The 16,259-nt window shown below is 39.7% G+C and overlaps 1 protein-coding gene across 1 annotated transcript in view; it reads right to left on the bottom strand.

The window, feature by feature from the left end:
- cacna2d4 (calcium voltage-gated channel auxiliary subunit alpha2delta 4) overlaps positions 1-16,259 on the bottom strand; it is a 177,337-nt gene that overhangs the window by 88,738 nt on the left and 72,340 nt on the right. Inside the window, exons 25-27 of the mRNA XM_033038369.1 lie at positions 15,739-15,834; positions 13,735-13,862; positions 11,898-11,990 (exon numbers count right to left, since the gene is read on the bottom strand). Coding sequence (XP_032894260.1) covers positions 11,898-11,990; positions 13,735-13,862; positions 15,739-15,834 — 317 coding nt within the window. The remainder of the gene's footprint in view (positions 1-11,897; positions 11,991-13,734; positions 13,863-15,738; positions 15,835-16,259) is intronic.

Below are 16,259 nucleotides of genomic sequence, written 5' to 3'. Positions count from 1 at the left end.
GTAAACATAGTACACTGTAAACAATATGATAAACAAAAATAAAAGTTCCGTGTGTGTATATATATACACACATACTCACATATACATATATATATACATACTCACACACACACATATATAAATATATATACACACACGCATGCACACACATACGTACACATATAAAACAAACAATCATTGTGCATTAATAACAATAATAGTCTATGTGCTTCAGAGCTAATTGGAGGTTGCCGTTTTTAATAGCCTGATGGCTGTAGGGAAGAAGCTGTTCCTGGACCTGGATGTTGCAGTTTTCAGGCTCCTGTACTTTCATCCCGATGGCTGGGGTGAAATGAGTGTGTGGCCAGGGTGGTGTGGGTGTCTGACAATGCTGGCTGCCTTATAGCTTTGACATAAGAAAATAAGAAGATAGAAAAGGTCATACAGCTGCTCAAGCCTATTAAACATGCAATAGGTCCATAGTAAACTTCCTTGTCAACTGGGTTCTGCCCCTATCCCCATATCATATGATATACTCAGTACCTTCTTGTACCACTTACACTCCTGGAAAACGTTGCTAGGATTTGGACGCAGTGATGATCAGCATCTATCAACAATATATATGTGACTCGGAAGCAAATCAGCCTGGAACTGTTTTCTTGATTGCTGCTGGAATTGCAATCGCTGAGACAAGTGCAAATAATTCTGATGTACTCCTGATGTTGGAACGGCTTTGGCTTGGCAGGAGATGAGTCGTTTACTGATACTGAGCCTCTGATCTGCTGTTGTGACCAGAATTTTAATGTGCCTAGTTTAGGTCAGTTTTTGATCGATTGTGACCTCCAAGAGTGTTGATGATCTTGGTGGAGGACTTGACAAAGGTGATGCCATTGATTATGTGACGCAGGTAGTTAAGCACGAGGTTTTTGGAGAGAGATGGTCATTGCCTGGCCAGATACTTCTGTGAAATTAAATGACTTGCCACCTATCAGCCTAGTCAAAGACTAGAGAGCATGGCTTCAGGGTGAGGGGGAAAGGTTTAGAGGAAACATGCAAATGGTTGCCTGGTATGCGTTGCCAGAGGTGGTGGTGGAGGCAGATATAATAGTGGCATTTAAGAGGCTTTTAGATAGGCACATGGATATATAAGAAATGAAGGGATATGAATCATGTGTAGGGGGGTGAGATTAGTTTATCTTGGTATCATGTTCGGCACATGTTCTATGCTAGGCCTAAATTTCATCTAGGTTTTACTGTTTACACCGTCTCAATAGACAATATACAATAGGTGCAGGAGTAGGCCATTCGGCCCTTCGAGCCAGCACCGCCATTCACTGTGATCATGACTGATCATCCACAATCAATACCCTGTTCCTGCCTTCTCCCCATGTCCCTTGACTCCGCTATCTTTAAGAGCCCTATCTAACTCTCTCTTGAAAGCATCCAGAGAATCCGCCTCCACTTACTTCTGAGGCAGAGAATTCCACAGATTCACAACTCTGGGTGAAAAAGTTTTTCCTCATCTCCGTTCTAAATGGCCTACCCCTTATTCTTAAACTGTGGCCCTTTATTAGGATTCTCAGTATCTATATTGTATTTATACCCATGTGTAACAAAGCTTTCAAGTAAAAGTATTTCTGTATACCCCAGAAATGTATTCTCCGAACTCAAGAGTATCCCTTATGTACCAGTTTGACAATTATTAGACCAATCTGATTAAAAGCTTATTACAATTTGGGTTGAATGATTGGTTTGCCATTATATTACCTATAAAATGAAGCAGATTGGACTGGCTTGGTTTATGTCCGCACAGATCTACAAAGCTAAATCACTCACAACTGACTGTCAATATTAGAGAAGTCAAAAAGATAAATGAGTTAAAACATGAAATTGAACGCTAGTACAGGAGAATTTAAAATTAATCATTGTTTTGAGCTAGTTGGATCCACCCTGTGGATGTGTGATCAATGCCAATCTCAGAAACAAGTACAGTAGACCATTGGCATTGTTGATGAAGAAAAACCCATTGACAAATCTACTAGATTTTATTCTGGCAGCATCAGAAAAATAATTGATGTGGTTGGATGTCACATGAAGACCATTTACGTTCTCATCACTTCTCATTAGTCAGAGTGGAAGTATTCAGTCAATAAATCAATATTTTGTAATTAGTTTGAAGACATCGTTTGCAGGCTCATAGTTATCATTGTTTTAGGCAAATAGGGTATATTTAGATATTTTATTCACAAAGTAATAAATAAGCTTTTTTATTTGTTGATGAAAATGTGTATGCTTTACTTCATTACAATGGCCCTGTTTATTACTAAAGCATTTGGCTATTGATAGGATGTGACATAATGAACCTAAAATGACAGATTGATTATATGAAAGACAATACGCATCTAACTTCCGCTAATTTAGCATGTAAAATACCTACTCTTTTAATGAATAATTTATTTATAGTAATTAGATTGTGTGTGTGTGTGTGTGTCCGAGTTGAAAAAAAATGATCTTCTTGCTGTTAAATGCAATAGAATGTTGGAGAATTTGTATCAAGAATTTCGTTAAAGTTATTCTATTTCCTGTGCAATGTTAATTATAATCATATCCTTTCTTCGAATGTTCTGGATTTTGTTAAACCATTAAAATTTGTGTTTATTTTTTGATGCATGTTGGTTGCTGTTTTTCAAATACGTAGTTGGTGTCACACAGCATTCAATGTGGGGAATTGGACCTGCAATGTAGTTCCCTTGTGAAATGTAAAGTTCCTGTAATGGGACACAGCTTAAAAAAAAAAGAAATATCTAAGGAATCTAATGGCTGCATTTTATTTCAGTGTATTCCTTTTGTCTTCTCAAACATAAGGTCTTCTGCGAGCAACTTCCTTCTGCCTTTTACAATGCACTTTTTCCAAACTTTAGTCTCCCTCTTGTAAGCCAGGTGTACAAAGGAGTGCTTATTTTTTGTATCAATACAGTCACAACAGGACAAGAACAGGTGCAGAATACAGAAAAGTAGAAATAGGGGCTGAAAATCAGCAGCACGCACAGGTAAAAGATTGGGACTCCAAAGTCCAGGTTAAAGTAGTGGATCAGCATATAATCATCAGTGTTGGGGAATTGTGTTGGATGGGTATCTCGGCCATAGGTGGCTGTCCCTCAGAGAGACATTAGATGCCAATGATGCTGGAAGATGAAATTCATGAACACTGCAGAATGGGAGCGAAATATATAAATTGAAAATGTCTGTACGGTATTCAATCCTGAAATTATTTGCAGTTGTCCTGGAAGTTGAAATCGCCATGCAGTGCTACCTGGTAGCCAGAGGGGGGTACTGCAACATCACAGATGTTCACAATTTGGCCTGATCCAGATTGTCTTCTAAATTCGACTGAACTTTGTTCCCGACTCTACAATTAGTTGAAAACCTCCAAAACAGCAAGGACATTGGACTCATTCCAGTTGCGGTGTGACCAGACCAGCTGTAAAGCTCCTATCCAGTCGGAGGGATTTTCATTTTCGTATCTTTGGGTACGAAATAAATATTGTCAGGTAAAATTTAAAAAATTGAGCATTAGATATTAAATGAACGAGTAAATAAAAGGAGGATATTAACAGAACACAAGGTCCATACTGGAGTCCAAACCATTAAACTAGATAAGGGGCAGAAGACACATATAAAGCTCGGAATTAATATTTTATATCCGCCTTCACAGAAAAGGATAATACAAAATTTTACATCAATGGGGAAGAATATGAAGTAATGGAATTAATAAATAGAGAGAGGGAGAGAACATATTTAAGTGTCAAGTGTCTTTGGAAGTGTATAAATCACCAAAGCATAGCAATTTATCCCGGGCTCCTGAAAGATGCAAGGAAATAACTAGCGCAGGCTCTGACAATCACATTATAATCCACCGTGCCTGCAGGTGTACTGCCCTACTTTGACAAAAGAAAGCAACTGACAGAAAGGCGTTTTCTTGTAAATGAGGAAAACGAGTTTTTCTTTCAGCTGTCTGTGATGGAATTTCTTACTTCTCTGGTATAAATATTTTCAAATTGTACTCGGAGAAGACTGATTTTGTTCACCATTGTGTAGAGCATATCTCAAATACCCTAAAACAAGCAATAACTCAATGTCGACAAAATTGTCAGTTGCTTCCTATTGTCAAATTAGGGCAGTATAGTGCCAGACCTTTACTGCAGTTATAACGTCAGCAGTCAGGATGTTTGCTGATGATTGCACAATGTTTAGCACTACCTACAACTCCCCCCGATAACTAACAATATCCAGGCCTGGGTCGGCAGGTAACATTTGCGCCACATAAATATCAGGCAATCAAGAAGAGAAATTCCAGCCATCACTTCCTGATATTCAACAGCACTACAACCATCAATACTGGGGGTTACCATTGACCAGAAACTGGACTGGAGTAGCCAAATACACAATGCGACTCCAAGAGCTGGTCAGAGTCTAAGAATCTTGCAGGGAGTAATGCATCTTATATTTCCACAAAGCCTGTTCACCACCTACGAGGCTCATGTCAGGGGTAAGATGGAATGCTTCCATTTGCCTAGAGGAGTACAGTTTTAACAACACTCAAGAAGCTCGCCACTATACAGGACAAAACTTCCTGATTACAGGCACCCTATCCAGGAAAAGATCTTCATAGATCTCTGAAGATCTCTCCTGGTCCGAGAACACTGATGCAATTATTAAGAAAGCACATCAGCGCCTCTACTTCCTGAGAAGATTACGGAGAGTCGGTTTGTCAAGGAGGACTCTCTCTAACTTCTACAGGTGCACAGTAGAGAGCATGCTGACCGGTTGCATCGTGGCTTGGTTCAGCAACTTGAGCGCCCTGGAGAGGAAAAGACTACAAAAAGTAGTAAACACTGCCCAGTCCATCATCGGCTCCGACCTTCCTTGCATCGAGGGGATCTATCGCAGTCGCTGCCTCAAAAAGGCTGGCAGCATCATCAAGGACCCACACCATCCTGGCCACACACTCATCTCCCTGCTACCTTCAGGTAGAAGGTACAGGAGCCTGAAGACTGCAACAACCAGGTTCAGGAATAGCTACTTCCCCACAGCCATCAGGTTATTAAACTTGGCTCGGACAAAACTCTGATTATTAATAACCACTTTCTGTTATTTGCATCAGTTTATTTATTCATGTGTGTATATATTTATATAATGGTATATGGACACACTGATCTGTTCTGTTGTCAATGCCTACTATGTTCTGTTGTGCTGAAGCAAAGCAAGAATATCATTGTCCTATCAGGGACACATGACAATAAACTCTCTTGAATCCACAATCATTCACTTACTCCACCACTAATGCACAGCGGCAACCATTTGTACCATCTACAGAATGCAATGCTGAAACTCACCAAGTCTCCTTAGACAGCACCTTCTGGAACTGTTGCTGTCAATAAGGTGTAGATATACCCACAATGCTGTTGGGAAAATTCCACTAGCTAGCAGAGGGAAAGTCACTCCCTGGAAGTTGTCCATCCAGGCCACATACCATCCGCCCTTGGAAATATACAGCTGTTCCTTCACTGGCGCTAGACAAACTCTCTCCTTAACAGCATTGTGGTATATCCACACCTCAAGACTGCAGCAGTTCAAGAAGGCAGCTCACCACTACCTTTACAAGGGTAGTAAGGGATGGGTAATTAAATGCTGGCTCAGCCCGGATAGATAATAATAAACAAATAATAAAAGTATCCAAGCACCATCAACAGAAGGGAAGGACAAGCCTGCCAAACGTTATGGTTTTTTTCACTGGTTGCTCTGTAGTTCACACCTCGGAAAAAAGCATTGACTCCATTGCCCTGCATCATCCTCCATCGCAAATACAGACAGGTAGAACTGGACAGCAACACATCAACGTATCAGTTGGGACCGATTTATCAACTTGCCATGGGGTTTGGTCGTTGCTTTTATAAAGGAAGCTTGTGGGTCAGACATTATTGCTTCAAATTCTGTCATTAAGGCAAACAAAAATATGACACATATTGGTAATATCCAGAACAAGGGGTCACAGTTTAAGGATAAGGGGGAAATCTTTTAGGACCCAGATGAGAAAAATATTTTTCACACAGAGAGTGGTGAATCTGTGGAATTCTCTGCCACAGAAGGTAGTTGAGGCCAGTTCATTGGCTATATTTAAGAGGGAGTTAGATGTGGCCCTTGTGGCTAAAGGGATCAGGGGGTATGGGGAGAAGGCAGGTACAGGATACTGAGTTGGATGATCAGCCATGATTATATTGAATGGCGGTGCAGGCTCGAAGGGCCGAATGGCCTACTCCTGCACCTATTTTCTATGTCCTATGTTTCTATGTAACATCAGTACATGCACAAACGATAATGGGTGAGCATAAATCACACTTATTTATGAATAAGTCTGAAGAAGGGTCTCGACCCGAAACGTCACCTATTCCTTCGCTCCATAGATGCTGCCTCACCCGCTGAGTTTCTCCAGCATTTTTGTCTACCATAAATCACACTTAGATCAGGATCTCCACATACCTTAATATGGCTGGTACCACATTAAGATATTAAGATTAAGTGTAAAGATATCGGAGGGGCAGAACTAGGTAAATGTGTCAAGAAGGTTTTCTCAAACAATATGAAGATGGCCCCACAAGAGATAGAGCAACGATAAACTTCTGATTGGGAAATGAGGAGGACATCAAACATCGGCACTTCTGGCCCCTAGGATAATCAATAACATGATCGTGAAATCATCACAGCTGTAAATTTTCATGGAGAAGTGGCAAATAGAAATGCAGTACAGCTCAGTGAGGAACATATGGGGTGGAACAGGTTTCCACTATCTGCTTCCTTCTGTACTGCCAGCTGGCAAAGAAACTGTGGGCCCGATACTCATATCAGCATAAAACATAAATTATTCAGCAGAGTGTGACACTTAGTATGGTATTGAGTGTTATCACCAAAGCAGTTTTCTTACATATAAAATGATGCCCTTGGAATATGATTTTATGATTACAAGGAAGCTTCTCATTATGAAAGAGACACACAAAATGCTGGAGTAACTCAGCGGGACAGGCAGCATCTCTGGAGAGAAGGGGTGAGTGACATTTTGGGTCGAGACCTTTCTTCAGACTGCTATGAAATATGAAGTATGAAATAAAATACGCTATGAATTATGAAAGACAGATGAAGTCAACATAAAGGACATGGTACTGGATAGGATTTGCAATCCATGCTAAACTGACCAACAAGAATAAGATTAAGATTTTCTTTATGTGAATATGTACCCACAATCAACTGCTTATTGACATTAATAGAAGCAAGTGGAGTTATTTGTTAAAATATTATTAATTCAGTCAATCTGCTCTAACAATCAAGCACATAGACACAAAATGCAGCAGTAACTCAGCAGGACAGGCAGCATCTCTGGAGAGAAGGAATGGGTGCCTGTCCCGCTGAGTCACTACAGCATTTTGTGTCTATCTTTGGTTTAAACCAGCATCTGCAGTTCCTTCCAACACACTCTGATAAACAATCCAGCAACAGATTGCCTAACATGCTCTGTTTGGCTCACAATACAAAACCAAACCACTGAAAACAAAGAATGCAAAACAGCTTGAAAAACATCGTATAAACTTACAATGTGAGTAGGAACGTGAACATTTAGTACAGGGAAGAGGGGGGAAATCTCACAAAGGACTATTCCATAGCACGGAATCATGCCCATTTAATGAACAAGCCTATTAGATGTGACCAATATTATTCTTGTTTTGCCTCGATACCACATGCTTTTAAAATGCAGTACCAGTCAGAATACCACTGTATTCTCTCTTGGTGTGGAAATATAACATCAAAATCACTATCACTTCTACATCACCATTCCCACAGTTTAAGGATAAGGGGGAAATCTTTTAGCACCGAGATGAGGAAAACATTTTTCACACAGAGAGTGATGAATCTCTGGAACTCTCTGCCACAGAAGGTAGTTGAGGCCAGTTCATTGGCTATATTTAAGAGGGAGTTAGATGTGGCCCTTGTGACTAAAGGGATCTGGGGGTATGGAGAGAAGGCAGGTACAGGATACTGAGTTGGATGATCAGCCATGATCATATTGAATGGCGGTGCAGGCTCGAAGGGCCGAATGGCCTACTCCTGCACCTATTTTCCATGTTTCTATGTTTATATTCAGACCAGAATAGCACCCTCATCTATTGTACTGTTGATGATTGAAGATGACTGTGTCATCAGTAATAGTTTAAAGTCTGCTACATTAAGGTAGTACAGAGACTGAGCACTTGAAGGTACCCTCTTCACAGAAATATCTGGAACACTGAAATTAATGGTTAAAAAAAGTATTGTTTTTATTAATTTCCTTTCAAATCTTCAGGGCTGCCAACGTATTTTATTGCAAATAACATAATTTTGAAATGAATAAGAAAGGACTGCAGATGCTGGAAAAATCAAAGGTAGATATAAATGCTGGAGAAACTCAGTGGGTGAAGGATGTGGGTCTATGGAGCAAAGGAATAGGTGACGTTTCTGGTATAGACCCTGCTTCAGACTGATGTGGGGGTGGGGGGGAGGCGGGAAGCAGGCATTTTTGTCTACCTTTAATTTTGAAATGAAGTCATTTCTAATGAATAAGTCATTCCACATCAGATAATGGAGGAGGACTGTTCATATTTTTGGGAATATACAGAAATTATGAGGAAATGGAAAATAATTATTAATATGCAAATAGTTTCTGGTGACGCAGTTGTACTGGCTTTAAGGCATTAGCATGGAGAAAGGCAAGGCCAGGAATACATGTCAACTCAATTTAGCTTTTGATCTGAGTTGTGGTGATTGGGGCACAGGGAGCTGATATTGCAGACTCTCCCTGCAGAAAGAAAAGAGCTTGGGAAGAGATTCGTTTTTACACTATATCAGGCAACTATATCAGGCAACTTTCCTCATTCGTAACTGTCACTGTATGTCATGTTGTTTCTTGTGGGCAGAGCACCAAGGCAAATTCCTTGTATGTGAATACTTGGCCAATAAACTTACTTACTTACTTAACAACAAGTTACCGGGACAGTAAACATAGGTGAATAAATAAATGCCTCCCCTACAATCTCTCAGTTGCAGGAGTCTCAAAGGCAAAAATAAAGTATATTTCAAGTAATTCAGGAAACAAAGTTTTAAATATCATGAGAAATAAGTACCGTATGACAATTTATATTTATAAGGTTTCACACAGCAAAACATGAAAATCTACGTATTTTGAAAATGTTGACATTTGGAAAAAAACTGTATTTGTAGCTTCCCAGAATGGTATCCAAACATATTCTTTACATGTGAAACTGGATTATTATTAACAGCATAATATTGATTAAATGGAGCTCACTTAATCCAGCATTTTCATTTAATTAGTCAATGTCAACATACTAATAATAATCAGTGGTGCCCAGAGATATTTTCTGATCTCTCAAGCCAAAGCATTTTGACTGTAGCAGTAATCACGTTAATGCTCCCGTTTACTACTAAATGCAGAGAAATAGGGAAACATTATAAAATCATATCTTGCTGGCCCTCATTGACAACTAAAATGACAGAGAAAATAAAAAATATTTGGGCTGTATTTGGGCTGTGCCGTTCTCCAACTTCCAATCAGGCATTTGTACTTCATTTTCTCACTGAAATTTTCATTTTTCTCCATCCTCTGATATCCTATTGTTAGCGCTACCTCTTTCCTCATACTAGCGATATCTCTCACCCATATTCACTGCTACTCACTCACTTAGGAAGTTTCCTTCCTATTTACCTTTGAAGTCAAACGAGTTTGGTTTGTTTTCAAAATTCTACTTTACAAAAAAGAACATTTTAATTAGGATCACGGAAAATAATTCCCCTATTGCACACATTAAAAATTAAAAATTGAACAGTGGTTTTCCATGCTCTGTAACAATCTATCTTCCTCAAGAAAGTAATCACTAGCTTCAAAATTCAACTGCAGATGGGTTTTTTTAAACAGCATCTTTTAAAGACTTTCCTCTTATCCCCCACTATCTCAAACCAGTCTATTAGGCTACCCTTTTCTCTTCATATAATAGGATCCATGAAATATAAAGACTATCGGACAGTTAGATCATTTATGTGCATAAAATATGCATTTTTCTTCTTTTCTATCACATACAGAAAAGACTATTAGTTGGTTTCTATGAGGGGGAATTGTACTCACCAACAGCCCAGCCTGTGAATGAGGGGCAGAACAACAGACAGCCAACCATGTCATCTCTGGGTGCCCGCTCTACCACCCACCAAATGGAGCTCCGTCAGGGCCTGGCAGACATTGACGCCAACAGAGACAACAACCTGGCTACTCAACACCCGGCTTGAGAACTAACTATTCCTTTGGTTTATGTTTCATTCGCAAGAAGAAGAAGAGGCTTTCACTGGTCAATATCACTTTAAATTTCACTTGTGGTTCAACTTTCTTCATCCACCAAAAATGCATTCCATACCCATCGATACCGCATGTTACTCAGAATTGTAATAGCGAGCTTACTCTGAAGAAAAATAAAACTATGCAGTGTTCCACTGGAGTTTGTATAATATTCATTCCAATTCATTGCCGTTCAAACTGAATCCATAAGAGAAAAATCAAAATAAACGACACAGTATGGAAATATAAAATGAGAACAAAGGATGCGATGATAAATCTGTGGTGTTCATTGTTTATTTGTATTGTTCCTTCACAGCTTCCAGTTTCGACAGCACCAACTGCTACGCACATAGTTTTGCTCTTTTCCTTTGGAATTAAACAAGCTATTACTAACGCTCCTCTGATGTTACTCTCAGCCATCATGCAGAATTTTATTTTATCTGGTAATACTCTACTTTCTTTAGATTTAACTTTTAACTCATTAAATGTGACTTTTAACTAATTCATTACATTCAAACTCTTGCTTGTCCATTTGAATCTAGATTGGATCATAAAGGCTGAAATTATATATTGCATGTTTCAAGTGACACGAGAATGCAAAGTTCTTTCAGAAACTTCAGAAGAGCACAGAAGTGTACAGGGTTTCCATTAATACATTTCTACTAATAAGAGCAAATGTACAAAATAATGTAAGTGTCTGAGACTCTCTTCATAATCATTGCATTATGATGATTTCTCGCGAGCATATTACAATAGGATATAGAAACATAGAAATTAGGTGCAGGAGTAGGCCATTCGGCCCTTCGAGCCTGCACCGCCATTCAATATGATCATGGCTGATCATCCAACTCAGTATCCCGTACCTGCCTTCCCTCCATACCCCCTGATCCCTTTAGCCACAAGGGCCACATCTAACTCCCTCTTAAATATAGCCAATGAACTGGCCTCAACTACCCTCTGTGGCAGAGAGTTCCAGAGATTCACCACTCTCTGTGTGAAAAATGTTTTCCTCATCTCAGTGCTAAAAGATTTCCCCCTTATCCTTAAACTGTGGGAATGGTGATGTAGAAGTGATAGTGATTTTGATGTTATATTTCCACACCAAGAGAGAATACAGTGGTATTCTGACTGGTACTGAATTTTATCTCGGTCCTAAAGGATTTCCCCTCTATCCTTAAGCTGTGACCCCTTGTCCTGGACTTCCCCAACATCGGGAACAATCTTCCTGCATCTAGTCTGTCCAACCCCTTAAGAATGTTGTAAGTTTCTATAAGATCCCCCCTCAATCTCCTAAATTCTAGTGAGTACAAGCTGAGTCTATCCAGTCCTTAATATACCAATCCTTAATATGAGAATTGTGTTTGGATAAACTGAATGAATCCATAGAGTTAGTCACAGAGAAACAAATTACTAATTTCCAGCGAAAAGGTGAGAATGCTTCATACTTGCAGAATCAAATGTAATTCTAACCCGTGCCCAAATGTCCTACCTGCTGCAATGGCTGTCTTTCTGCTCACAGTCACCGTCACTGAGGTACTGGCCGTCACCATTTTATTTCTGTTTGTCTTTCCTGAAATAAATCCTATTACAAAACAATAAAAATTAAATAAAACGTAAAATTTACGAACGGGAAGTGGGTATTCAGTCCAATAAATCTGTATCGGTGTTCCAATTACACCTGATCTTTCTATTCCGTTTATCATTGTTAGATCATTCTACTTTTGAAAGCACTTAACCTTCAAGTCAAGTCAAGTTTTAGATTTTGTGCTTTTGGAAACAATAGATTTCTTTAAAAATCTTCTAATAGACCACCTCTAATTTCTCATTCTTAAGAAATCTGCCCTATCTGTTCAATCTCTCACCACTGGTATAATCTTCCAGTTCTGCCACTAATCTTATAAATACATTTTGAACTTTCCCTGCAGCTTCTTCACAGTTTTTATAGCATGCAGACTACAGTGTTTTATATGACAGTGCTTCACCTTACATTCATCTACACTTTCCCGTCGTCTTGCTCTATCTGTAAATGTGTTTGGAAGTACCTGTAGTTGAAATCTCCCATAATTAATTAATGCCTCTGCAACAAAATGTTCAAAGAAGGCTGATGCTGCAATACTACTACACAAGTACATTTAGACAATAGACATTAGACAATAGGTGCAGGAGTAGGCCATTTGGCCCTTCGAGCCAGCACCGCCATTCAATGTGATCATGGCTGATCATCCCCAATCAGTACCCCGTTCCTGCCTTCTCCCCATATCCCCTGACTCCGCTATCTTTAAGAGCCCTATCTAGCTCTCTCTTGAAAGTATCCAGAGAACCAGCCTCCACCGCCGTCTGAGGCAGAGAATTCCACAGACTCACCACTCTCTGTGAGAAAAAGTGTTTCCTCGTCTCCGTTCTAAATGGCTTACTCCTTATTCTTAAACTGTGGCCCCTGGTTCTGGACTCCCCCAACATCGGGAACATGCTTCCTGCCTCTAGCGTGTCCAAACCCTTAACAATCTTATGTGTTTCAATAAGATAATTTAGATAATTGCCATACAAACAGGTACACGCACAAATCAAGTAACATGTATACATGCTGGTAGGTGTACTTACAAATAAGTAACATGTATACATGCTGGTAGGTGTACTTACAAATAAGCAACATGTATACATGCTGGTAGGTGTACTTACAAATAAGCAATATGATAATACCAGAGATAACACAAGGAGATACAGATGCTCATTTACAAAGAAAGACACAAAGTGCTGGAGTAACAACGAACTGGAAACATCACCTATCTATGTGCTCCAGAGATGCTGCCTGATAGAAACATAGAAACATAGAAAATAGGTGCAGGAGGAGGCCATTCGGCCCTTCGAGCCAGCACCGCCATTCATTGTGATCATGGCTGATCGTCCCCTATCAATAACCCGTGCCTGCCTTCTCCCCATATCCCTTGACTCCACTAGCCCCTAGAGCTCTATCTAACTCTCTCTTAAATCCATCCAGTGACTTGGCCTCCACTGCCCTCTGTGGCAGGGAATTCCATAAATTCACAACTCTCTGGGTGAAAAAGTTTTTTCTCACCTCAGACTTAAATGATCTCCCCTCTATTCTAAGACTGTGTGGCCCCTGGTTCTGGACTCGCCCAACATTGGGAACATTTTTCCTGCATCTAGTTTGTCCAGTCCTGATCTGCTGAGTTACTCCAGCACTTTGTGTCTTTTTTAGAATCGCAGCCAGTAGAGGAGAAGATGAACAGGACCCAAAAAAGCTGCAGTGTTTCTTTGGGGATTAAGTGTAGCATTTGAGAAAATATGTTTTGCTACATACTAACCCATGTCAGCCTCGGAGGCGATGGAGTAAACAAAATGTCCAGCTGGTTGCTCAACAGCCCGTCTGTACCATAGAGGAAAATGATCCATGGTGAAGATACTACGTTTGTCCTGATTTGTGAAGAACTTTCTGTAAAATGAAACAAAAGATCAAAGACATTTCAGAAAAGCCCTGCTTTCCCTAAATCGAGATGTGAGTATTGACTGGATTTTTTCCAGCTTGTTTTGGAAATTAAAAACAAGAGTGGCCTAGAGGCCTGTGTAGAGGGAACATCAGAGGAGGAGAAGGGAAGACCAGAGTAGAGAGGATGAGGTGTTTCATTGGGAACTTACGGGTGCTTTTGTGGTCCGAGTGACCCAAAGGATAGCACAGAGAACAAAAAAAAAAAAAAATTGGGATTAGCCTAGTAAACTCTCATTGAATCATGAAGATTTCCGTCTCCACATTGGTGAGACCAAGTGCAGACGTCTTAGCCACCTGGAGCTCCCTTTTGCTTATCCCTAGCCATTATAATTCCCCTCCCTATTCCCACAGTCTCACCTCAGCCTCCTCCTCTGGTTCAGTTGTTTGCAGTCAGATAAAGAATCTCTAATGGTATATCGTAAAAGTTGATGTTCTATCAGTCTGAATCTTGGATTTTTTAAATTTCAGATTTTTGGAAGATTTAATTTAGGAAGAATTGACAAAGCAAATGGATTTTCCTTACTTTGTAAATAGTTTAAGGGGAAAGAGGATGATGTGATGTTGACATGTGTCAAATTAATAAAAACATAAGATCATAAGTGATACGAGCATAATTAGGCCATTCGGTCCTTCAAGTCCCTCCTAACCCCATTCTCCTGCCTTCTCCCCATAACCTCTGACACCCGTACTAATCAAGAATCGATCTCTCTCTGCCTTAAATATATCCATTGACTCGAAGGGCCGAATAGCCTACTCCTGCACCTATTGTATATTGTCCATTGACTTGGCCTCCGCAGCCTTCTGTGGCAAAGAATTCCACAGATTCACCACCCGAATGATTACTGAACACTGTTTTAGATTGGTTGAAAGGGCATCTCTTATCAGGTGTCTAATCTGCCTGCACTATCACCTTCCAGATCCCTGTATTCCAGATTTATCTTTCAGCAATTCATGTGGGTCTCCAATCAAAGACCCCTCACAAGTTTACTCACAATTCCAAATGTCAAAGTATCTGTGACATTTTATATCTCAATGTTCTGCTGACATTAAGGGGCTGCGGAAGTGAATTTGCATCATCTTCATTACAATCATACAAGACTGAATGTCGATCTCATCGTGGATTCCATCGACAAAGTGAAAGGGGTCATTAGTCTATGTCGAGTCATTTTAATAAAGACACTGACTTTTTTATCTTCTTGCACAATTAAAATTGTTATTTGTGAGTGGATTTACAGCCAAAATCTAAGGGCTGTGTCTCAACATATTAAGAGAGAAGGATAAGGTAGGCAATTATGTTTAGAAAATCCAGTTGGTATTGCATCCTTCGTAACAGAATAGCAGATGCGAGGCCTTATAGAAGGAAATAGATTTCTGGCTGATTTTCTCCCCCAATTGTATGCATCCTATACAGTAACTTGTCAAAATAAATATATTCGGCTAATTATAATACCCAACTTTTGGTGTTAATATAGAGTATTTCCTAACTTTGCACATGGTTATGAAAATGTAAATGATTCCTTCTTCACAGACATGTATTATTTTCCTACAAATGGTAAATCTGGAGAAGCTTTCTCAGTTGAAACTAACTCAATAACGTATGGTGGGGTGTGAAATTTCCAGCAATATCAATGGTTGCTATGAATATTCAACAAACTGTTTTAATGCTCAATAGAACTGCCTGTCAATAGCATTGACTGTCATCCAAAGATTGTCTCCATTATTATCTGTAAATCATGCAATCGTGTGAGGAAGTCACTGCTATTTTTCTTATTTTCATGAGGAGGAGGAGGTGAGGATACACATTTTAATGATTTGTACCTACTTGTTTGAGCGCTTCTCCTTTCCAACAAAGAGATTACTTCGCATCAGGCCTGCACGGGTGCCTAGAAAAGCCATTTCAACACCATCCTCGTTATTTCTTTACACAAGATAAAGAAATAAATATCAGAAGTTGTCAAAAAAAATTCTCACCTATACATAACAACGGAATAATTACGACTGATGAACCACTCGGAGATTCTCATCCATGTTAGATAATAAAAGGGAGTCTAGAAGGATGATGGGGTACCTTATAAAACATATAAAATTATAAAAGGACTGGACACGCTAGATGCAGGAAAAAAATTCCCAATGTGGGACGAGTCCAGAACCAGGGGCCATACAGTTTAGAATAAAGGGGAGGTTATTTAAGACTGAGGTGAGAAAAAACCTTTTCACCCAGAGAGTTGTGAATTTATGGAATTCCGTGCCACAGAGGGCAGTGGAGGCCAAGTCACTGGATGGATTTAAGAGAGTGTTAGATAGAGCTCTAGGGGCTAGTGGAGTCAAGGGATATGGGGAGAA

This window comes from Amblyraja radiata, chromosome 19, assembly GCF_010909765.2.
Source record: "Amblyraja radiata isolate CabotCenter1 chromosome 19, sAmbRad1.1.pri, whole genome shotgun sequence".
NCBI classification, from domain to species: domain Eukaryota; kingdom Metazoa; phylum Chordata; class Chondrichthyes; order Rajiformes; family Rajidae; genus Amblyraja; species Amblyraja radiata.
The sequence above is the reverse complement of the archived record's forward strand: the minus strand, read 5'-3'. Positions and strand labels throughout refer to the sequence as shown.